Raw genomic sequence first — 22,448 nt, forward strand, 5'->3', positions numbered from 1 at the left:
TTGTCAGTTGTGGGGCCTGAACTCTGGGCCTGGGTGCTGTCCCTTAGCTCTTCTGCTCAAGGCTAGCGCTCTACCACTTGAGCCACAGCGCCACTTCCAGCTTTTTCTGCTTATGTGGTGCTGAGGAATCGAACCCAGGGCCTCATGCACGCAAGACAAGCGCTCTACCACTAAGACACCTTCCCAGCCCCTGTGAGACTCTTATCTCCAATTAAACCACCAGAAACCCAGAAGTGGCGCTGTGGCTCAAGTGGTAGAGTGCTTGCCTTGAGCTGAAGAGCTGAAGGACAGTGCCCAGGCCCAGAGTTCAATCCCCATGACCATAAAAACAAAAAACAAATGAAATTGTTTTAGCTATGCGATGGAATTTCAGGCTGCATCTATGCTAGGCAAGCGCTCTACTATTGAGCCACACCCTAGCCTCACAAATTAATTTTTTTTTGGGGGGTAGGTCAGTCATGGGGCTTGAACTCTGGGTCTGGGCGCTGTTCCTCAGCTCTACAGCTCAAGGCTAGCACACTACCACTTGAGCCACAGCGCCACTTCTGGCTTTTTCTGCTTATGTGGTGCTGGGGAATCTAACCCAGGGTTTCATGCATTGGAGACAAGCACTCTACCACTTGAGCCACCTTCCCAGCCCCTACTTCTAGCTTTTTGATGGTTAATTGGAGATAAGAGACTCCTGGAGCTGGGCGCTGGTGGCTCACACCTGTAATCCTAGCTACTCAGGAGGCTGAGATCTGAGGATCGAGGTTCAAAGCCAGCCTGGGCAGGAGAGACCGTGAGACTCCTATCTCCAATAAACCACCAGAAAACCGGAAGTGGCGCTGTAGCTCAAGTGGTAGAGCGCTCGCCTTGAGCTGAAGAGCTGAGGGACAGCGCCCAGGCCCAGAGTTCAAGCCCCATGACCGACAAAAAAAAAAAAAGAGACTCCTGGACTTCCCTGTCCGGCTGGCTTAGGACCATGATCCTCAGATCTCAGCCTCCTGAGTAGCTGGGATCACAGATGTGAGCTTTCTTCCATCCCTCTTTTTTTGAGATTGGATTTCAAATTTTCATCCTCACTCGCTGCAGACCAAGATCCTGCCCCCTCCAGCCTTTTGCATATCTGGGATTTAAGATGTGGATTTAAGATGTGCACCACCATGCCCAGCTTGTTTGTTGAGACGGGAGTCTTGTTAACTTCATTTTTTTTTTTTTTTTCTTTTTTTGGTCGGCTGTGGGGCCTGAACTTTGGGCCTGGGCGCTGTCCCTCAGCCCTTTAGCTCAAGGAGAGTACTCTACCACTTGAACCACAGCACCACTTCCGGCTTTTTCTGTTTATATGGTGTTGAGGAATTGAACCCAGGGCCACCTGCATGTAAGGCAAGCGCTCTACCACTGAGCCACCTTCCCAGCCCCTTGTTAACTTCTTGAGTAGGCTTTGAACATTGATCCTCCTCATCTCTGTCCCCTGAGTAGCTGGGATTACAGTTGGGGCTAACGTTTTCTTTGTGGTACTGGGATTTGATGTGGGGGTCTCACCTGTAACTTTACCTCTGAGCTGCATCTCCAGCTAAGGAAGCTATGGTGTTTAGATAATTGATCAGGGAAGCCTTTCCAGAGTGTGATATTTCATAGAGGCCTGCGGCTAGGTGTCCTGGTATGTCTAGAAGAGTTTCTATACAGCCGGATCAGAACAGCCAGTGCAAAGGCCCTGAGGCAGTGAGGTTCCCGCTGGAGGGGAGCCTGGCCAAGGGGACAGTGGGAGGAGGTGAGGGTCCGAAGGTGACAGGGCAGATTGTGCGCTCATGATAAGGATGTGGGAGCCATGGAAAGTTCTAGTTCATGTATTCCCAGGCACCTTTGACTAGATACTGTGACAGTTATGGAGGATGAGATGGTCATGAAGCTTAGTGGAGTCTGTCTGGAGTCTAGGCAGGAAATGACTGGCTGTGAGGAACCTTTGTGTTCTGGATGGTTCTAAAGGCTGTGAACTTGAAAAGAAGGTTCCTGGCCTCAGCTCCTGGAAGGCTGATTGGGGGGCCAGTCACAAGCTTGGAGGACTGGGGGTGTGGCTCGAGTGGTGAGGGGCGTGGTCAAAACTAGAGGCGTGGCCTAAGCCGGGGACTCAAGCGATAGGGGTGTGGCCAATGCAGTGGGGCGGGGTCAATGCCATAGAAAGGGACTTAAGTGGTGGGGGCGGGGTCAATACGGTGGGGGCGTGGTCAACACGATAGGGACTCAAAGTGATGGGGCGTGGTCAATACAGTGGGGGCGTGGTCAAAGCCACAGAGAGGGACCGAAGTGGTCAGGACCTGGTCGATTCAGTGGAGTGTAGACAAAGCCATTTGGATGGGAGTCAAGCGGCAGGGCGTGGTCAAAGCAGTGGGGGCGTGGCCAAACGCAGGGAGGTACTCAAGTGGTGGGGGTGTGGCCAAAACAGTGGGGCGTGGTCAAGAAGCCCTAGGGGCTGGGCTCAAGATGTGATCCTGACAGTGGGGGAACTGGCTCTAGCCGTAGAGCACCCACCAAGCAGGTGCAAAGCCCTAAGTTCAAACCCCAGTGAGTCGCAGCAGGCGCACAGAGCAGGCTGGCCTGTGGTCTCCTGAGGGACACACAAAGGTCTAGCCCAGACATTTGGGAACCGGTGGTGGGGACCCGGTAGGTGTGGTGCTGAGTCTTGGTGATCCCTGAGGGACTGTGTAGGTGAGGACAGAAGAGGCCTGTGTCTGGGCCGAGCTGGGTGGGGTGCACCGGCTGGCCCTGGCCAGCAGGGATTCTGACAACCACAGGAGTTCTTTGGGAGTTCTGTTCACCCAAGGGCATGGCTGAAGCCTGAGGCTCAGGGGTCAGATGGGGCCTCGTCACAGAGGCCTCTGGGAGGCAGTCACATTTTCTCTAGGGACCAGGTGAGTTAGTGAGCACAGGCTTCCTGCCTGAGGTGGAATTCCGGAGATAGCAGCAGGACCATCTTTATGTTTGATTGCTTTGGGTGTTTTTGAGAGAGAATGTTGCTATGGAGTCCATGCGGACCTCTGATTCACAATCCTGCTCCTCAGCCTTCCAAGAGCTGGGATTACAAGTGTGCATCAACGGGCTGGGAAGGTGGCTCAGTGGTAGAGCGCCTGCCTTGCATGCATGAGGCCCTGGGAGCTGGGGAACACCACATAAGCAAAAAGAAAAAAGCCGGAAGTGGCGCTGTGGCTCAAGTGGTAGAGCGCTGAAGAGCTGAGGGACAGCGCCCAGGCCCAGTGTTCAGACCCCATAACCGGACCCAAAAAACAAAACAAAAAAACAAGTGTGCATTAGCACACCAGGCTATTGAGTTATTTATCTTTGTGTTTTTAATTTTTGTTTGGGACCGGGACAAAGTATGGTGGACTGAGACCTCCGCCCCTGTGAACCAAACATAGATCCTGCTTCTTTAAGTTGATTTGTTCGTGGGAGTGTGTGTGTGTGTGTGTGTGTGTGTGTGTGTGTGTGTGTAGGGGTGGTGAGGGGTTTGACCACGTGTTTAAATGCTCAACCATAAAGCAAAACAAAACTCCAGTCTTCGGACTATTCACCCCCAAAACACCCCAAAAACTCCCTCGTTGCAGATTCCCTGGCCTTTAAGTGGCTGCCTGTGCCCCAGTTTCCACAGATGCAGAAGTGGAACCGGGGTTGGTGGAGATGCAGGCAGGGCGTCCGGGTGGGTGGGTGGACGTGTCCCCCGAGGTGCGGCCGCAGGTGGGAGGGGGCTGGGCCTGGGAGGGGCGGGTGGGGCGCGCGGGAGCTAAATCGGGCCTGGGGTGAGTGGCAGGGGCAGCTGCAGGTGTCGGCCCCGCCCCTCCCCGGCCCTCCCCCCGGCCCTCCCCCCTGCCCTCCTTCTCCCTCCGCTCCCGGCTGGTCTGACCGGTTTGGGCCGCCCCGCCTGGCACTAGGCTGGGCGGAGTCACCGCCTGTCGCCCGCCGGGGCCGGTCAGTGTCTCCCCGGGGACCCGGGAGCGTCCAGACCTGGGGAGCTGGCCGGCTGGCGGGGGCCTTTTTGGGGGGGCTGGACGCCCGCAGGGATGGGGGGCGATCGGCAGCATTACTACGGGAAGCACGGTAGGCCGGAGGTCCCTCCTTCCTCCCCCCACCCCCACCCTGCACCCCGGACTGGGACTGGCCGTCCACTCCTGGAGATGGGGGGCACTCAGAGCACCCCCGCCCCCCCTCTCCCCCCCCCTCCAATCTTGGGCTAAGTCTCCCCGAGACTCCTGCAGACAGGCTCTTCATCGCCCTGCTTTGAACTGTCCCCCTGGTCCCCTTGGTCCATGGGGGGGGTCCCCCTCTTTCGCCCACCCCCTCAGTGGTGATCGCCAGTTGATCATGACTTTATTCATCACTGGTGACTCCCCTTTTTGGAGCTTTGTGCCAATTGTGTGTGTGGGTCCTGGGGGGAGGTCCGGTCATAGGTCCAGGGCCCCCTAACTATCAAAGCTTCTGGGACACTTGGGGAGGGGTGGGGGGCACACCCCAAGTTCCAAGTCCTCTGAGCCACCCAGATTTTTTTTTCTGATGTCTTACAGGGACTCCACAAAAGTATGACCCTACTTTCAAAGGGCCTATCTACAACAGGTAAGGGCACTTCCTGCGTTCCTGGGGTGGGGAGGAGGGTGGTGGTGGAGGGGGACCCCCCCTCCCAAATCTTTCCAACCGTCTCCCCATCTGACTTCCAACTAACTGGTGAGAAGTATTTTGCAGCCTGCCACAAGGACTAGTTTGTTTAATGCACAAAGAGTCTTCACAAGCGGGGTTTGCTTGGTTGGTTTTTGGGTGCCAAACCCAGAGGCTTGGCGGACTGACACCCTGATCGCCTTTACCACCCAGCGTCGCCCGCTGCTGCTCATGTTTGCTTTCCTTCTCTGTTATTTTTCTCTTTTCTTCTGTCTTCCCTTCCCTGCCTTTTTCTTCCCTTCTCTTCCCTTCCTGTTCCCTGTATTATTATTATTATTGTGTGTGTGTGTGTGTGTGTGTGTGTGTGTGTGTGTGTGTCAGTACAGGTGCTTGGACTCAGGGCCTGGGCCCTGTCCCTGAGCTTTTTTTGCTCGTCTGGTACTCTACACTGGAGCCACAGTGCCACTTCCGGCTTCTTGGTGGTTCATTGGAGATAAGAGTCTCACAGCTAGCCGGGCACTGGTGGCTCACGCCTGTCAGCCTAGCTACTCAGGAAGCTGAGATCTGAAGATCACCTTTCAAAGCCAGCCTGGCAGGAAAGTCTGTGAGACTGTTCTCTCCAGTAAACTCCCCAGAAAAAGCCCGAAGTAGCTCTGTGGCTCCAGCGGTAGAACGCTAGCCTCGAGCACAAACTGGGTCAGGGACAGTGCCCAGGCCCTGAGTTCAAGCCTCAGGACTGACCCAAAAATAAATAAATAAAAGAGTCTTACAGGGCTGGGAAGGTGGCTCACTGGTACAGTGCTCTCCTAGCATGCGTAAAGCCCTGGGTTCGATTCCTCAGTGCCACATACTGATGTGGCTCAACTGGTAGAGTGCTAGCCTTGAGCAAAAGAAGCTCAAGGACAGTGCCCAGGCCCTGAGCTCAAGCCCCAGGACTGGCATCAGAAAAAGAAACAGAGAAATGCCAGGCGCCAGTGGCTCATACCTGTCATCCTAGTTACTCAGGAAGCTGAAATCTGAGGATCCCAGTTCAAAGCCAGCCCGGGCAGGAAAGTCCAAGAGACTCTCATCTCCAATTAACCATCTGAAAAATGGAAGTGGCGCTGTGGCTCAAGTGGTAGAGCGTTAGCCTTGAACTGAAGAGCTGAAGGACAGCGCCCAGGCCCAGAGTTCAAGCCCTATAACCAACAACAACAAAAAAGAAGAGGAGTCTCAGATTTTCCTGTCTGGGCTGACTTCAAACTTTCCACCTTCACATCTCCGCCTCTCGATGAGCTGGGCTTACAGGCCTGAGCCACTGCCATGGGGCTCCAAATAGCATTGAGATATCAGAATACAGTAGGTGTAGCCTTTTGAGCTCAGGAAAGTGGACACAAGTGTGTCCCCATGCTACGTCCACAGGGCGTGTCCTGATGCTCTTCTCTCCTCCCAGGGGATGCACGGATGTCATCTGTTGCGTGATTCTGCTCCTGGCCATCGTGGGCTACGTGGCTGTGGGTATCATAGGTGTGTAGGATTTGGTGCTGTCTCTGGGGCCGGGCAGGGCTGGGCTGGGAAATGGCAGGGTCTTAGTGTCCCGGGTTCCCTCCACAGCCTGGACTCACGGGGATCCCCGGAAGGTGATCTACCCCACTGATAGCCGGGGCGAGTTCTGTGGACAGAAAGGCACAAAAAACGCGTGAGTCTGTCTCCCCAGGACCTGCTGGGTTGGGGAGCCAAAGGGCTAGTGAGCACAGGGAATGTTCTAGGCTTTTCCTATTGCTGGTCATCTATTTAGTCCTATCAGTGAATTATGGGTTTCCTTTAGTATTGGGTGAAGATGGATTCAAGGACCCTTTGCAGAGATTAAAATTAAATTAAATTAAATTAAAGGGGTGCTCATGTCCCTTTTTGATTTATTTATTTAGTTAATTTTTGTCAGTTGTGGGGCTTGAACTCTGGGCCTGGGTGCTGTCCTTCAGCTCTTCAGCGCAAAGCTATTGCTCTACTACTTGAGCCACAGCGCCACTTCTGGTTTTCAGAGCGGTTTATTGGAGGGGTTTATTTTCTGCTTGGTGCTGGTTTTGAACAGAGATTCTTGGATCTCATGAATAGCTAGATGGACAGACATTAAATCTGAATTGCAATAGCCGACACCATGTAAACACTATGTAAACTGTTGTTACATTGTATTTTTAAAGGAATCCCAAGGAAAGGAAGCTTGTACAATGTGTGTGTGTGTGTATATATATATATATATATATATATATATATGTGTGTGTGTGTGTGTATATATATATATATATATATACATTTATTTACTATAATCGATCCATTTCTTCCCTTGTGCTACATTGCCAGCCAATGGTATTGTTTTCCTGATGCTTTTTATATAGGGTGGCTTGGGAAATCTTGACTCTTTCCGTTCTTCAACCTCAGGAATAAACCCTTCCTGTTTTATTTCAACATTGTGAAGTGTGCCAGCCCCCTGGTCCTGTTGGAATTCCAATGTCCCACTCCTCAGGTATCCTGTCCCTGTTCCTTTTCCCACTTCCCATCACACAGCACGGATCCTGTGTCTACCCTTCCCTGCCCTGCCCTGTCCATCCTCATCCTTCTGTCCTTCCAGATCTGCGTGGAACAATGCCCGGACCGCTACCTCACATTCCTCAACGCGCGCAACTCCAGAGACTTTGACTACTACAAGCAGTTTTGTCTTCCTGGCTTCAATAACAATAAGGTGAGGGACTTGAACTCAGAGCCTGGTCACTGTCCCTGAGCTGCTTTTTTTTTTTTGGTCAGTAGTGGGGCTTGAACTCTGGGCATGGGCGCTGTCCCTCAGTTCTGCAGCTCAAGGTGAGCCCTCTACCACTTGAGCCACAGCACCACTTCTAGTTTTCTGGTGGTTTATTGGAGATAAGAGTCTCGCGGACTTTCTTGCCTGGACCGGCTTTGAACTGTGATCCTCAGATCTCAGCCTCCGGAGTAGCGAGGGTGACAGGTGTGAACCACTCTTCCTCTCTCTTTTGCCAGGGGGTGGCCGAAGTGCTTCGAGATGGCGAGTGCCCTGCGGTCCTCACCCCCAGCAAACCCCGTGAGTGTGGCATGGGTGAGGGCGGGGACAGAGCTCGGACCATCTGTGGGGCCGGGCGGTGGTGACACGCTTCTCTCCCTCTGCTCCGTCCAGTGGCCCAGCGGTGCTTCCCCGCCATCCACGCCCACAAGGGGGTCCTCATGGTGGGCAACGAGACGACCTACGAGGACGGGCTGGGATCTCGGAAGAACATCACGGAGCTGGTGGAGGGCGCCAAGTGAGGCCCGCCGCCCCCCCCCCCCCCAGCAGCGTCACTGTCTCCTGGGTGGGGATAGGGTGGACACTTTGGAGGGGAAGGGGCACAGCCTGATGGGAGAAATGGAGGCTGATCTGAGCCTTCTCTGTCTTCCCTCCAGGAAGGCCAATGGAGTCCTTGAGGCCCGGCAGCTGGCCATGCGGATATTTGAAGATTACACGGTGTCCTGGTACTGGATTGTCATGTAAGTGACTTTGGCTCCGCCCCGGATGCCACATTTGCCAGGAAGTGGGGAGATCTGCTGACACTTCCCCCCTTCCCCCCATTTTACCCCCCAGAGGCCTGGTCATCGCCATGGTGTTGAGTCTCCTCTTCATCATCCTGTTGCGCTTTCTGGCTGGCATTATGGTCTGGGTGATGGTTGTCATGGTGATTCTGGTCCTGGGCTATGGTAGGTGGTCTTCTCTTTCCTTGTGGGTGGCAGGATTCTCATGCCCCTTGGTTGTGGCAATGGCCTGACAAGAGATTTAAGCAATAGTGGGGAGCTAGTAGTGCACACCTGGCATCCTAGCTGAGATCTGAGGATCACAGTTCAAAGCCAGCCCGGGCAGGAAAGTCCATGAGACTCTTATCTCCAGTGAACCCCTAGAAAACCGGATGTGGTGCTGTGGCTAAGTGGTAGAGTGCTAGCCTTGAGCTGAAGAACTGAGGGACAGCGCCCAGGCCCAGAGTTCAAGCCCCAGAACTAACCAAAAAAAAAAAAAAGATTTAAGCCATATTGGAATATTGGTGGCTCACACCTATCATCCTAGCTACTCAGGAGGCTGAGCTCTGAGGATCAAGGTTTGAAATCAGTCTAAGTAGGAAAGTGCATGAGGCTCTTCATGTGCAGTTCAGCAGCAGCTGGAAGTGGAGTTGTAGTTCAAGTGGTAGAATGCTGACCTTGAGCGAGTGAGAAAAGGAGGATCTGAGTTCAAGCCTCAGGACTGTGAGCAATGAGAGGTGATCGATCGATATGGGCTCGAGGCATTATTGGGGGACAGATCTGCGGGGTGCTCCAAGTGGGAACAGAGGCAGCAGCAGTGGACAGGTGTGGGTAGAAGTTAAAATATTAGGGGGCAGTCACAAGGTTAGGACCTGGGAATTCAGGGTGGGGGGAGGGTCTGTTCAGAGAAGGCTTTACACGTGGCTATGGGCATGGGGGAAGAGTCGCATTCCGAGAAGGAGTGTAATAAGGCAGGAATTTGTACGTCACACCAGGAAAACAATACAGCATTGTGGAAAACAGATTTTTGTAAACAGGTGGGGTCCCAGGGCAGGGACTTAGTCAGCAAGCTGGCTAGGAGACCTTAGAAGCCTTGGCATAAGAATAATTTTCCTGCCGGGCGCTGGTGGCTCACGCCTGTAATCCTGGCTACTCAGGAGGCTGAGATCTGAGGATCGTGGTTCAAAGCCAGCCCGGGCAGGAGAGACCGTGAGACTCCTATTTCCAATAAACCACCAGAAAACCAGAAGTGGCGCTGTAGCTCAAGTGGTAGAGCGCTCACCTTGAGCTGAAGAACTGAGGGACAGCGCCCAGGCCCAGAGTTCAAGCCGCATGACCGACCCAAAAAAAAAAAAAAAAAGAATAATTTTCCTGGCCAAGCGCAGGTGGCTCACGCCTGTCATCCTAGCTACTCAGGAGGCTGAGATCTGAGGATCTCGGTTCAAAGCCAGCCCCGGCAGGAATGTCCTAGAAACTCTTATCTCCTGTAAACCACTCAGAAAACTGGAAGTGGTGATCTGGGTCTAGAGGGCTGTCTTGAGCTGAAGAGCTGAGGGACAGTGCCCAAGCTCAGAGTTAAAGCCCCACAACCAACAACAACAACAAAATAATAATAATTTTACTTGGCATCTGGGTGAAGATGTTTATGTTAGTTTGTTAGTTTTTTTTTCTTTTTGGTCGGTCATGGGGCTTGAATTCTGGGCTTGGGCGCTGTCCCTCAGCTCTCCAGCTCATAGCTAGTGCTCTACCACTTGAGCCACAGCGCCTCTTCTGGTTTTCTGGTGGTTCATTGGAGATAAGAGTCTCACAGAGCCGGGCGCCGGTGACTCATGCCTGTAATCCTAGCTACTCAGGAACTCAGGAGGCTGAGATCTGAGGATCGTGGTTCAAAGCCAGCTCGGGCGGGAAAGTCTGTGGAACTCTTATCTCCAATAAGCCACTAGAAAACCGGAAGTGGTGCTGTGGCTCAAGTGGTAGAGAGCTAGCCTTGAGGTGAAGAACTGAGGGACAGCGCCTGGGCCCAGAGTTCAAGCCTTATGACTGACCAAACAAAAAGAGTCTCATGGACTTTCCTGCCCAGGCTGGCTTTGAACCGCAATCCTCAGATCCAGCCTCCTGAGTAGCTAGGATTACAGGCATGAGCCACTGTCTCCCAGCTGTGTTAGTATTGTGTGTGTGTGTGTGTGTGTGTTGTTCCAGGGCTTGAATGAGGGCCTGGGTGCTGTCTTACCTTGAGCTTTTGTGCTCAAGGATACTTCTACTTCTTTTTTTTTTTTTTTTTTGCCAGTCCTGGGGCTTGAACTTTTGCTTGCTAGGTGAGCACTCTACCACTAACCCATATTCCCAGCCTTCAAGGATACTCCTTTTCTTTTGGGTCCGGTTGTGGGGCCTGAACTCTGGGCCTGGGCGCTGTCCCTCAGCTCTTCAGCTCAAGGCTAGCACTCTACCCCTTGAGCCACAGCGCCACTTCCGACTTTTTTTTTTCTGCTTATGTGGTGCTGAGGAATCAAACCCAGGGCCTCATGCACGCAAGGCAAGCGCTCTACCACTGAGCCACCTTCCCAGCCCCTTCAAGGATACTTCTATATCTCTAATCCCATCCCTTGGGAGGCTGACGTGGGAAGACTGAGAGTTAAAGGCTTGCCCGGGCTACAGGGAGAGACCGTGTCTCAAAAAAAAACAAATCCCAACATTGGCTGGGAATGTGGCTCAGTGGTAGAGAGCTTGCCTAGCATGCATGAAGCCTTGGGTTCAATTCCTCAGCACCACATACACAGAAAAAGCCGGAAGTGGTGAAGTGGTGCTGTGGCTCAAGTGGTAGAGTGGTAGCCTTGAGTAAAAAGAATCTCAGGGACAGAGCCCAGGCCCTGAGTTCAAACCCCAGAACTGGCAAAAAAAAAAAAAAAAAAAAAAAATCAGCAACAACCCCTAAAAGAAGCTCTTTAACACAGTGACTAGGGATGAACACTCTGCTGCATGACAGGTGTTCAAACCCTGGCTCAGCTACTTTGTTGAGCAAGTGACTAAAGGCACGGTGTGTCCCATCTGCTCCTCAGTGTGAGGAGTATAATTCCTGTTTACTCTGTAGAAGGCGCCAAGAGAAGGTGATAAGGGAGAGATAAGATCAGGGAACAGCCCGGGGACCCAGAGGTGTTGCTCAGGAAGCCATGTGTCACACTCTGACTGCTCATTTAAGTTCTCCCAGATGATAAATGCCTTGGCAACTCAATCTGTGGACCAGATCTCAAAATGTTTATGTCAGTGTGTTGCTGCCACTGCCTGTAATCTCAGTACCCAGGAGGCGGAGACAGAATGATCCCTAGTCCCACGGATTTGGGGCCCCTGGGCTGGCCATCCTCAGATCTCAGCCTTCTGAGTAGCTAGGGTTATAGGTGTGAGCCACTGCACCCAACTTCCTCCTAGCATGGGGTGGATGGGGTGGGCTGTTACTTCTGTTCTTTGCGGGGGGGGGGGGGGGCAATTTTATCTGTTTTGCAAAGTTGGAGGGTAGGGGGGAGTAGTGAATGGACTGAGGTTTGGATTTTGTACAGGAATCTTTCACTGCTACATGGAATATTCCCGACTGCGCGGTGAGGCTGGCTCCGACGTGTCTCTGATAGATCTTGGTTTCCAGACAGACCTCCGGGTGTACTTGCACTTAAGACAGACCTGGATGGCTTTCAGTGAGTAACAGCGTCAATCGCACTGTTGTAGTGAAGCCTTGGGGTTGGGTGTGTGTGTGGGGGGCGGGGGACAGGGCAGGATAGGAGAAAGGAGACAGGGCAGGATGAGGTGCCCGAGTAGCTCATCCCCCCCCTCCCCCGCAGTGATTATTCTGAGTATCCTGGAAGTGATTATCATTTTGCTACTCATCTTTCTCCGCAAGAGAATTCTCATTGCCATCGCGCTCATCAAAGAAGCCAGCAGGTGAGAGGCCCAGGGAGTTTGGGGGATGGGGGGCCCTGGCTGGCTGGGGTTGTCTTCTAGGGCTGTTTAGATCCTGATGCTGCCTCTCTTGTCTTCCCCAGGGCTGTAGGGTACGTCATGTGCTCCATGCTCTACCCGCTGGTCACCTTCTTCCTGCTGTGTCTTTGTATCGCCTACTGGGCCAGCACTGCTGTGTATCCCTCATAATAAGCCAAGGAAAGCCAGGTTGGGGGCGTGGCTTCATATAACGGGTGTGATCCAGCATGAAGGGGTGTGACTCAAGTGTCAGGGGCGTGGTCCAGCAGTAAGGGGCATGGTTCAATGGTAAGAGTGCCAGCCTAGCAAGTGCTTAAGGCCTGGAGCTCAAACCTCTCCTCTTAAAAAAAATAAAGGGGCTGGGAAGATGGCTCAGGGGTAGAGTGCTCGCTTGGCATGCATGAGGCCCTAGGTTCGATTCCTCAGCACCACATAAGCAGAAAAAGCTGGAAGTGGTGCTGTGGCTCAAGTGGTAGAGTGCTAACCTTCAGCTGAAGAGCTGAGGGACAGTGCCCAGGCTCAGAGTTCAAGCCCCATGACTGGAAGAAAAAAAAAAAAGGCAATAACAAACTTGACCAAGTGGTATGCAGCTTTTGGGGAGTCGGGAAGTGGTTGGGGGCAGGGCTGGAATCTAGTGGGAATAAGGCTTCCCATAATGCCCTGGGATCCTCAATCCCAACATCTCAAGTTCCTTAATGCCCCATCCAGCTTTCTGTCCACTTCTAACGAAGCTGTGTATAAGATTTTTGATGACGCCTCCTGTCCACTTGTTGGGAAAACCTGTAACCCTCAGGTGCGTGTCCCTAGAGAGGTGAGGGTCGCTATTGCCTGGACCCCTGGGTGTTTCCAAACCTCTTGTCCCACCTGGAGGTTATTCGGCAAATCATAGGCTGCTGTTACAGGAGTGTGCTACCCTACCCACCCTTGCTACTAGACCTTTTTCTTGATCCATTTGATAGCCTCTCCTGCTTCTAGTACCCCTTAGGTGCATTCTACAAGTCGTTCTCCTGAGCCCTCAATTCTGTGACTTCAGTGTGATTCCTCCCCTCATCCCCCAGTGAATTTCTGGTCCCTGTATTCTCACTTGGTACCGTGTCCCTCCCCAGAACTTCCCCTCCTTGAATGAGTCGCGTCTCTGTCCCAATGGCCGCTGCCAGTTTGCCTTCTATGGCGGTGAGTCCGGCTATCACCGTGCTCTGCTGGGGCTGCAGATCTTCAATGCCTTCATGTTCTTCTGGCTGGCCAACTTCGTGCTAGCGCTGGGTCAGGTCACCCTGGCAGGGGCCTTTGCCTCCTACTACTGGGCCCTGCGGAAGCCAGATGACATGCCTGCCTTCCCGCTCTTTTCTGCCTTTGGACGGGCGCTCAGGTAAGACAGGGAGTGGACAGGATGGGTTGGATGCGTTTTCTGGCTCCACCCTTGACCCCCCGGCCTCGGATTCATCGCAGGTATCACACGGGATCGCTGGCGTTTGGTGCCCTCATTCTGGCCATTGTGCAGATCATCCGAGTGCTGCTTGAGTATTTGGATCAACGCCTGAAAGGTGTGGCCCTCACGGGGGAGGCGTGGCTAAAGGGAAGGCTAGGATTGGTTCTTGCTGAGAGGGTGGGCGGAGCCAAAGTAAGCCACTGGCTCTCACGGAGGGAGGGCGTGGATAAATGGAAGGCTTGGATTGGTTCTTGCTGAGAGGGTGGGCGGAACCAAAGTAAGCCACTGGCTCTCGGAGGGAGGCGTGGATAAATGGAAGGCTAGGATTGGTTCTTGCTGAGAGGGTGGGCGGAGCCAAAGTAAGTGGGACTGTGATTGGCTTCTGCTTGTGTGGGATAGGATTGGGGCGGGGTGTGTGTAAGGGGGGCGGGAAACGTGGGGCTAAAGGGCTTCTGTGATTGGTTCCTGACCTGGCCGATTCCCTTGACAGGCCACTGGGATGCATTCCTTCTGCTGAGGGGGGCGGGTCAAGAACCCTGGCATTGGTTCCTTGTAGGTGGGATTAAGGCTTTCCCCCCGTATCCCCCCCATCCCACAGCCTTGAGCCTTGATCCTCAGATCTCATCCTCCTGAGTAGCTGGGATGACAGGCGTGAGCTACTAATGCCCGGCTTGAGATTGGCTTATTTTAGGGGTGGTGCCAAGCTCTTGACGAGGATTGGCTGTTGGTTGGGGGGCAGCAGGATTCATCTTGATTGGGCTGTGCTGTGGGGGCGGGGCTGAAACTTTCAAGTAGCCCCTTGGGGGCAGGGCTAAGGCCTCTGGATCAAGTTTCCTTTTTCTTGGGGAGTTGGGTGGGGGTGACTTGGTCCGGAAAAGTCTCCTCACCTCTGCATCCCTTCCCCTTTCTCTTCCAGCCGCAGAGAACAAGTTTGCCAAATTTCTCATGACCTGTCTCAAGTGCTGCTTCTGGTGCCTGGAAAAGTTCATCAAATTCCTCAACAGGAACGCCTATATCATGGTGAGTGGACCTGGGACCGTGAACCTTCCCCCCAGCCAGCTCCTGATGGTGGGAGACCCTCGCCTCCCCCCTCCATCGCCCCGCCAGTGGGCCTGATCCCACCTCTTCCTCTCCAGATCGCCATCTACGGCACCAACTTCTGCACGTCTGCCAGGAACGCCTTCTTCTTGCTCATGAGAAACATCATCAGGTCAGGGGAGGCGTCCTCCTCTCCTCCTTTCCTCCCCTCCTCCCTAAGTCCTTGAACCCACATGGACATGTGCTCCTCCCTGTCCCCTGCAGAGTGGCTGTCCTGGACAAAGTTACCGACTTCCTGTTCCTGTTGGGCAAGCTTCTGATTGTGGGTAGTGTGGGTGAGTGCACCATCTAGCTTGTTCCCAAATCTGGGAGCTGGTTGAACTTGAGAACTGCTGCTAGTCCGCATGTCACCCTGTGTGACAGGGTGTGATGATGACAGCTCTCAGCCACTTTGGTTTCCTCCTCTCTCCAGGGATCCTCGCTTTCTTCTTCTTCACCCACCGAATCCGGATTGTGCAGGATACAGCTCCGCCTCTCAATTATTACTGGGTGCCTATCTTGGTATGGATCTCTGGGGACACTGGGAAGTCTAGGGAAGAGGACCTGTTGGGATTAGCTTGGCTTCCTGTAGACCAGTGAGGATGAAGATCTGAGGTGGAGCACTGATTATTCATTAAGAGGACAAACAGTTACTGTCTTATTGTCTATCAGGTCTTTGGCCACGTGTGTGTGTGTGTGTGTGTGTGTGTGTGTGTGTGTGTGTGTGTTAGAGGCTTTACAGTTTAGAGGAAATGGCCACTAAGCAAGAAATGATACTAGTATTGGGCATGGTAGTGCCTGCCTGTAATCGCAGCATTGGGAAGGCAGAGAACATAAGATTGAGAGTTTAAGACTGGGAAGGTGGCTCAGTGGTAGTGTGCTTGCCTTGCATGCATGAGGCCCTGGGTTCGATTCCTCAGCACCACATAAGCAGAAAAAAAGCCGGAAGTGGTGCTGTGGCTCAAGTGATAGAGCGTTAGCCTTGAGCTGAAGAGCTGAGGGACAGTGCCCAGGCCCACGGCCGGACCCAAAAAAAAAAAAAAGATTGAGAGTTTGGAGCCAGCCAGGACTAGTTGGTGAGAGGCCCTGTCTCAAAAAAATGCTGGTGGCTCACGCTTGTAATCCTAGCTACTCAGAGGCTGAGATCTGAGGATGGTGGTTCGAAGCCATCCCGGGCAGAAAAGTCCCCTTTAGACTCTCATCTCCAGTGAACCTCTCAAAAACCAGAAGTGGCGTTGCGGCTCAAAGTGGCCCAGGGCGAGCCTTGAACAAAAAAATCCAAGGACAGGACTCAGGCCCTGAGTTCAAGTCCCACAACCAATCCCCCCAAAATGTGATTATTAACTGGAACGTGCCACCAGCACAACTCCACAGTACAAAGAAATGTTAGGTGTGGTTGGAGGGTCTGCGCAGGTTGAATCTGAGTGCTGAGGGTAAAGGCAAAATCCAAGCTGGGGGAACTGTAAGTATGGAGCCCTGAGGCACGGCCCCACCAGGAACAAACGTGAACCAGTTAGGCTGATAGAAGAGTGAAAAGGTGAAGCTGAAGGTCAGGTGCTGTTGAGTCAGCCTTTAATCCCAGCTACTTAGGAGGCTGAGATTCCAGGGTTTGCAGTTTGAAACTAGCCTAGGCAGACAAACCCCTGGACACTCTTAGCTCCATTTAATCAGCAAAAAGCCAGAAGTGGACCTGTGGTTCAATTGGTAGAATGCCAACCTTGAGGGAAAAAAAACTAAAGGTGAGCACAAGGTTCTGAACTCAAGCTCCAATACTGGCGCACGCATGCGTGCAAACACACACACACACACACACACACACACACACACACACACACACACACACACGGTGGTGTTAAGCCACAGGGAAGTGACAGGGCCATGGAGAGAATGAGTCTCATCCAGGAATGGTGTAGGTCCTAGGTTCTGGTGACCTAGATTTTTATCTCACTTCCTCTTTGCTATTAGTCCCAACATGAGTAACTAACTGGTCAAGTTATTGAATCTCTCTAATGTCCACTCAGCTTCAGCCAGTGGACATTGCTTGCCATAGCAAGGGATAGAGCAGGACGTGATGACAGCTGGGTGTGGTTGCGTACTGCTGCAGTTCCAGCCACTTGGGAGGTCGCAAGCAGGAGGATCTCACATTTAATGTCAGCGCTGGTGGCTCACGCCTGTAGCTGGAAGGCTGAGATCCAAGGATCGCAGCTCAAAGCCAGCCTGGGCAGGAAAGTCTGTGACACTCTTATGTCCAATGAACCACCAGAAAACGGAAGTGGCACTGTGGCACAAGTTGTAGAGCACTTGCTTTGAGCTGAAGAACTGAGGGACAGCGCCCAGACCCAGAGTTCAGGCCCAATGATCGACTTAAAAGAAAAAATATCACAAGGAAAAAAACCATGTGGAGTAGGCTGGGAAAGTCAAGATCCTAGCTTAGGGAGGACAGGGTGGGGAGGGTTTGTGTGGGCAGGAGTTGGGGGTGCACACTGGCAAACCCTCTTGCTTTGCCTAGACGGTGATCGTCGGCTCCTACTTAATCGCTCATGGCTTCTTCAGCGTCTACGGCATGTGTGTGGACACGCTGTTCCTCTGCTTCTGTGAGTGGCCCCTCCCCCAGCCCTGCAGGCCCTGACCCCCTCACTAGAGTAACACCGGTCCCTGCCTCCACGTCCCCCAGGCCCTGGCTGCCCTTTGTCCTGGGGTCCCAGCATGCCTTCCCTGCTTCCTCTGTGCTCACGGATGGCTCTTCCCCTCTTTGGGGGGTGGGGAGGAGTCCCCTGGATTTGGGAAGTTTTCTGGCTTCGTTGGGGTCGGGGCACCTGCGGCTGTTACTAACTCTGATTTCTCCATCTGTCTTCCCCCTGCCCCTCGTTTCTTTTCCTTTCTTTCCTTCATGCCTGCTGGCCCTCCCCTGTTCTTCCCTCCCTGCCTCCCCTCCTGTCCCCCTCCTTTTCCTGGCTACCCCAATTTTCTCCCCCTGCCGGTTGGTGCCCGGGGGGCCCAGGTGAGGACCTTGAAAGGAATGACGGCTCTCAGGAGCGACCCTACTTCATGTCGCCCGAGCTGAGAGACATCTTATTGAAGGGGAGTGCGGAGGAGGGCAAGCGGGCGGAAGTGGAGGAATAGAGAGACAGACCGATGTGTTCCTGGTCATCCAGAGGGTCCAGGTGGCCTCTCTTTGGAGACCCCCGGGGGGGGGCAGTGCATGCCAAAGTGGGGAGGGGAGGAGACTTAGTGGCCTGGGAGTATGGGGGGATTGTGTGAACCCCCATCTCGCCTCTCTCTCCGAGCCTCGTGTGTCTCGCATTCTAACCCACTGATGCTTCTCTAATGGCCCTCACTGCCCATGCCCTTCTGCAGAGCTCCCCCCCATGCCCGGGGGCCGGCTCTCATGCCAGCCGCTCTGTGGCCTTTCTTTCTAGTGGAGGACCTGGAGAGGAATGACGGCTCCGCAGAGAGGCCTTACTTCATGTCTTCGACTCTCAAGAAACTCTTGAACAAGACCAACAAGAAGTTGGCTGAGTCCTAAAGGCCAGGGCCTCTGTCGCCTCTGTCCACCTCTACCACCCCCCGCCACGCCCCCAGGGTGCTCAGAGGGCAGCTGGCTCAGGACCCCCCGCACCCCTCCAAGCCTGTCGGACTTCACCTCATGCCACACTGCCTCTCTGTGCCCACAGCCACGTTTTATAGTAGCCAGAAAGGACACCGTGAGTCACCCCAGCCCCTCCAGGTCCGGATGGTGACGAATCCAGTTGGGAGGTGACTCCATCTCTGCCTGGCTCCTGCGTGCTTCCTGGCTGCTTCTCCACAGTGGATGGGAAAGACTGAGCGGGAGGAGGAGGAGCTGCTGGAGCCAAGCTCCGCCCACTGGGTGGTGCCAAGCTCCGCCCACTGCCCCCTCCCCTGTGGGCCAAGGCCCCATCTCCACTGGTTGAACAACTGGCCCAAGGGCCCTCCCATGCATTTCTGGAGGACTTTTTAACCTGGACCTGCATTAAAGGGTCTAGTAGCTTTTCTTCCATCGGCCTCCACAGCCGGATGGATATGAAATGCCCCTTAGTGCCTTCATTGTTTCCCGCCCAGCCAGGGGTGGCCGGGCTGGTATGTGTATGTGTATGTGTGTGTGTGTGTGTGGAGGGGGTGGGGGATGGAGATCTGGCTTAAGAGTTCCCATGAGGGACCCCGGATGGAAGGAGAGGAGTTGGGGAACAGGCTTGAATAGTCAGACCTAGCAATGGATCTGTAATGGAAATTGCAGGCAGGCTGGCTTGGCTGGCTGGAAGCTCAGTTTCCCCTCTTCCTGTGCCTGTTTTCCATGCTGCGCTCTTGGGTAAGGAAGAAAGGGTCTGGCTGAGTGCTAATGCTAAGTACTCAGGCGGCTGGGTATTTAGGGTTGAATAGCTGGAAGTGCCAGGTGGCAGTGGCTCACGCCTGTCACACTAGCTACTCAGGAGGCTGAGATCTGAGGATCCAAGTTCAAAGCCAACGCAGACAGGAAAAATCCATGAGACTCATCTCCAATGAACCACTCAGAAAACCGGAAGTGGTGCTGTGGCTCAAGTGGATGAGCGCTTGCCTTGAGCTGCAGAGTTCAGGGACAGCGCCCAGGCCCAGAGTTCAAGCCCCACGACCCACACACGAAGAAGCTGGAAGCGGAGCCACGGCTTAAGTGGTAGAGGACCAGCCTTGAGCCAAGAAGCTAAGGCACAGCTTCTTGAGTTCTTGAGTGCAAGCCCCGGGATGCACACACACACACACACACACAAGGGAAAACCCTCTCTGCCTGTTCATCACAAACCCTGGGGATCCTTTGCCAAACTCGTTATATGTCCTTTGCCATATGTTAGGATCCCAGGGGGAGACTGCCTGCCCCCAGCCTGCCCGCCCCTTCTCCCAGCCCTCCCCGTGTCTAACTGCATACAAGCCCCTAATAAAGTGCCTCTTGTACAGCTACCAGGCCTGGTGTTTGTGGGGGTTGCCGGCTCCCATGATCTGGGATGGTTTTTGCAAAGGAGAGGGGCGGGGCGGGCAGGAAGCCCACTGTCTGCTGGCCGCGCCAGGTCCCCTGCCATCCAGGCAGCTCAGATTTCTCCTGGAGGCGCCTGGGAAACAAATGGTCTTTATTAGGCTTGGATCCCTGGAGTCCCAAGGCAGCCATGTTCCTCCCACGTCCTCAGTCATGTGCCCTGGACACATCCTCCAGGGTCCCCTCACCTGAGGCCCCATAGCCAGGCTGGCTGCCAGTGCACTGCTGCCCTCTGCTGTCTGACATTGGCATTGTCTGTTCTAAGCAATAAATGAAGCTGGGCGCCCTGGGCTCATTCCTGTAGTCCTAGCTGCTCAGGAGGCTGAGAGCTGAGGATCCAGGTTCAAAGCCAGTATGGGCAGGAAAGTCTGTGAGATGTGTCTCTCCAATTAACTACCAAAAAGCTCTACCACTTGTGCTACACTGCGCAACTCCCAGCACTTAGCTATAACCTTTTTTTTTTCCTGGTTGTGGGGCCTGAATTCTGGGCCTGGGCCCTATCCCTTTGCTCTTCAGCTCAAGGCTAGCGCTCTACCACTTGAGCCACACAGTGCCCTTCCGGCTTTTTCTGCTTATGTGGTGCTGAGGAATCGAACCCAGGGCCTCATGCATGCAAGGCAAGCGCTCTACCACTGAGCCACCTTCCCAGCCCCTTGATTTTCTTTTAGTGCCAGTCTTGGGGTTTGAACTCAGGGCCTGGGCCCTGTTGCTCAAAGTTAACAATCACTTGAGCCACGGTGGCCCCAATTCCAGCTTTTTTAAATTTCTTAATTGGAGATAGGACTCCCACGGACTTTCTTGCCCAGGCTGGCTTTGAATGGAGATCTGATCCTCAGATTTTAGCCTCCTGAGTAGCTAGGACTAGAGGTATGAGCCACTGGTGCCTAATTCCTCCAACATTTTTTTTTTTTTTGGGTCCAGTTGTGGGGCCTGAACTCTGGGCCTGGGCGCTGTCCCTCAGCTCTTCAGCTCAAGGCTAGAGCTCTACCACTTGAGCCACAGCACCACTTCCGGCTTTTTTCTTTTTGCTTATGTGGTACTGAGGAATTGAACCCAGGGCCTCAGGCATGCAAGGCAAGCGCTCTACCACTGAGCCACCTTCCCAGCCCCATGTTGCTCCCCTTTCATCCCATTATTTTTATGTACCCAAAGACTCTTATATGAAGGACCCGTCTCTCTCCTCTTGGCCCATTTTTCCTATGTATCCATAGATGGAATATGAAGGATTGAACCACACTGTGTTTTCCCAGGTGCACACAGATACCAGGCAAGCCACCAAAGACAGGTGCTCAGGCTGTAAACATTCCCTGGTGAGCGTAGCCCATAAGGCTTTCAGGCCAGGCCGTAAGGCCAGGAAAGGGTTAAGAGGTTGGAAACTAAAAACTATCCTGTGAAGGTCAAATGGTCTAGGCAAGACAGATGTAGAGCCGACTGAACATTAAAAGTCTGCAACCTTGGATAAGGGGAATACTATACTTACCTATTCTCTGCCAACACCTGCAGTTACCCCCTCCCCATACTAAACTCATGCAAACCCTGTTATCTGGGTACCAAGGGCTCTGTCCTTCCTTCCTTCTGAACATAAACCACCTCTTCTGCCACTATTTTGCCAAGGATGGAATATAAGCAGACTGGTCTGGCTATGTGGCCCAAGTTCACTCAGCTTTAGGGTGCAAAAAGCACTTAAACCTGTTCTCTGGCTCACCTTCAATACAAGTAAAACTGGATTTTTTTTTTTTGGGGGGGGGTCCGGTCATGGGGCCTGAACTCTGGGCCTGGGCGCTGTCCCTCAGCTCTTCAGCTCAAGGCTAGCGCTCTACCACTTGAGCCACAGTGCCACTTCCAACTTTTTTTCTTTTTGGTTATGTGGTGCTGAGGAATTGAACCTAAGGCCTCATGCATGCAAGGCAAGCACTCTACCACTGAGCCACCTTCCCAGCCCTTAAACTGGAATTTTAAATCTCAACATTTCCTTAACCCTGGGGCCTGCTAGCCCCACCCACCTGCAGAGCAGCCCCTGACCCCGCCCACTGCTCTACATCCTCCTCCCAGGTCTTCTGCCCTCACTCACCCAGGCCACCAGCAGTCCTGCCAAGCTGATCACTGGCTCCTACACCTTCCATACATACAGCCTTCCTCCACAGAGGGGCAGGAAGGCTCCTATGAGCATCCCCATGAGCCAATCATAGTCTCTGCTGTGCTCAAGAACGCGAAGGCTAGCCGAGCACTGGTGGCTCACACCTGTCATCCTAGCTACTCAGGAGGCTGAGATCTGAGGATCACGGTTCAAAGCCAGCCCAGGCAGGAAAGTCCCCATGAGCCTCTCAGCTCCAATAAATTATTCAGAAAAAGCTGGAAATAGCATTGTGGCTCAAGTAGTAGAGTGCTAGCCTTGAGCACAAAGAGACTCAGGGACAGTGCCCTGTTCCTGAGTACAAGCCCCAGGACCAGCAAAAACTAAACAATAAAGACCTCCATGGAACCATACATTCTGTACCATCTATTTACCACCTCCTCACCCTCAGCTCCCCAACTCTCCCTCTTGCTTTCACTCTGGTCCCCAGGCCCCACACCCCAAGAGCTTGGGCCAGAAATGATCTCCATGTGCTGCTTTCCTCCCTTTCCCTTAAACATCTTTCTTTTCTATGGGTCCAAGGTTTTGGAGGGAATTCAGAGTCAGTGGCTAAGAAGTTGCACAGACAGGTGCTCATGTCTTGTGCTTACACTTCTAGCTATTCAGAAGGCTGAGATCATGGGCTGGGAGGGTGGCTCAGTGGTAGAGTGCTTGCCTTGCATGCA

At 53.4% G+C, this 22,448-nt stretch overlaps 1 protein-coding gene across 2 annotated transcripts in view; it reads left to right on the forward strand.

The window, feature by feature from the left end:
- The window catches only part of Slc44a2 (solute carrier family 44 member 2), a 30,279-nt gene extending 11,606 nt beyond the window's left edge, over positions 1-18,673 (forward strand). Inside the window, exons 2-23 of one of the 2 annotated variants that reach the window (XM_042693745.1) lie at positions 4,536-4,584; positions 6,056-6,129; positions 6,217-6,301; positions 7,042-7,126; positions 7,232-7,342; positions 7,636-7,696; positions 7,790-7,913; positions 8,053-8,136; positions 8,231-8,343; positions 11,709-11,840; positions 11,985-12,084; positions 12,186-12,278; positions 12,829-12,913; positions 13,227-13,489; positions 13,570-13,664; positions 14,466-14,569; positions 14,686-14,759; positions 14,852-14,922; positions 15,060-15,148; positions 17,136-17,220; positions 17,628-17,790; positions 18,046-18,128. In XM_042693745.1, the coding sequence (XP_042549679.1) occupies positions 4,536-4,584; positions 6,056-6,129; positions 6,217-6,301; positions 7,042-7,126; positions 7,232-7,342; positions 7,636-7,696; positions 7,790-7,913; positions 8,053-8,136; positions 8,231-8,343; positions 11,709-11,840; positions 11,985-12,084; positions 12,186-12,278; positions 12,829-12,913; positions 13,227-13,489; positions 13,570-13,664; positions 14,466-14,569; positions 14,686-14,759; positions 14,852-14,922; positions 15,060-15,148; positions 17,136-17,220; positions 17,628-17,749 (2,099 nt within the window). In that variant the 3' untranslated portion in view covers positions 17,750-17,790; positions 18,046-18,128. Of the gene's footprint in view, positions 1-4,535; positions 4,585-6,055; positions 6,130-6,216; positions 6,302-7,041; positions 7,127-7,231; positions 7,343-7,635; positions 7,697-7,789; positions 7,914-8,052; positions 8,137-8,230; positions 8,344-11,708; positions 11,841-11,984; positions 12,085-12,185; positions 12,279-12,828; positions 12,914-13,226; positions 13,490-13,569; positions 13,665-14,465; positions 14,570-14,685; positions 14,760-14,851; positions 14,923-15,059; positions 15,149-17,135; positions 17,221-17,627; positions 17,791-18,045 lie in introns of both variants that reach the window. The other variant, XM_042693746.1, reaches the window with a different exon arrangement.
- The last annotated feature ends 3,775 nt before the right edge of the window (positions 18,674-22,448 follow it).

This window comes from Dipodomys spectabilis, unplaced genomic scaffold, assembly GCF_019054845.1.
Source record: "Dipodomys spectabilis isolate Male_0828 unplaced genomic scaffold, ASM1905484v1 ptg000173l, whole genome shotgun sequence".
In the NCBI taxonomy this organism is placed as follows: domain Eukaryota; kingdom Metazoa; phylum Chordata; class Mammalia; order Rodentia; family Heteromyidae; genus Dipodomys; species Dipodomys spectabilis.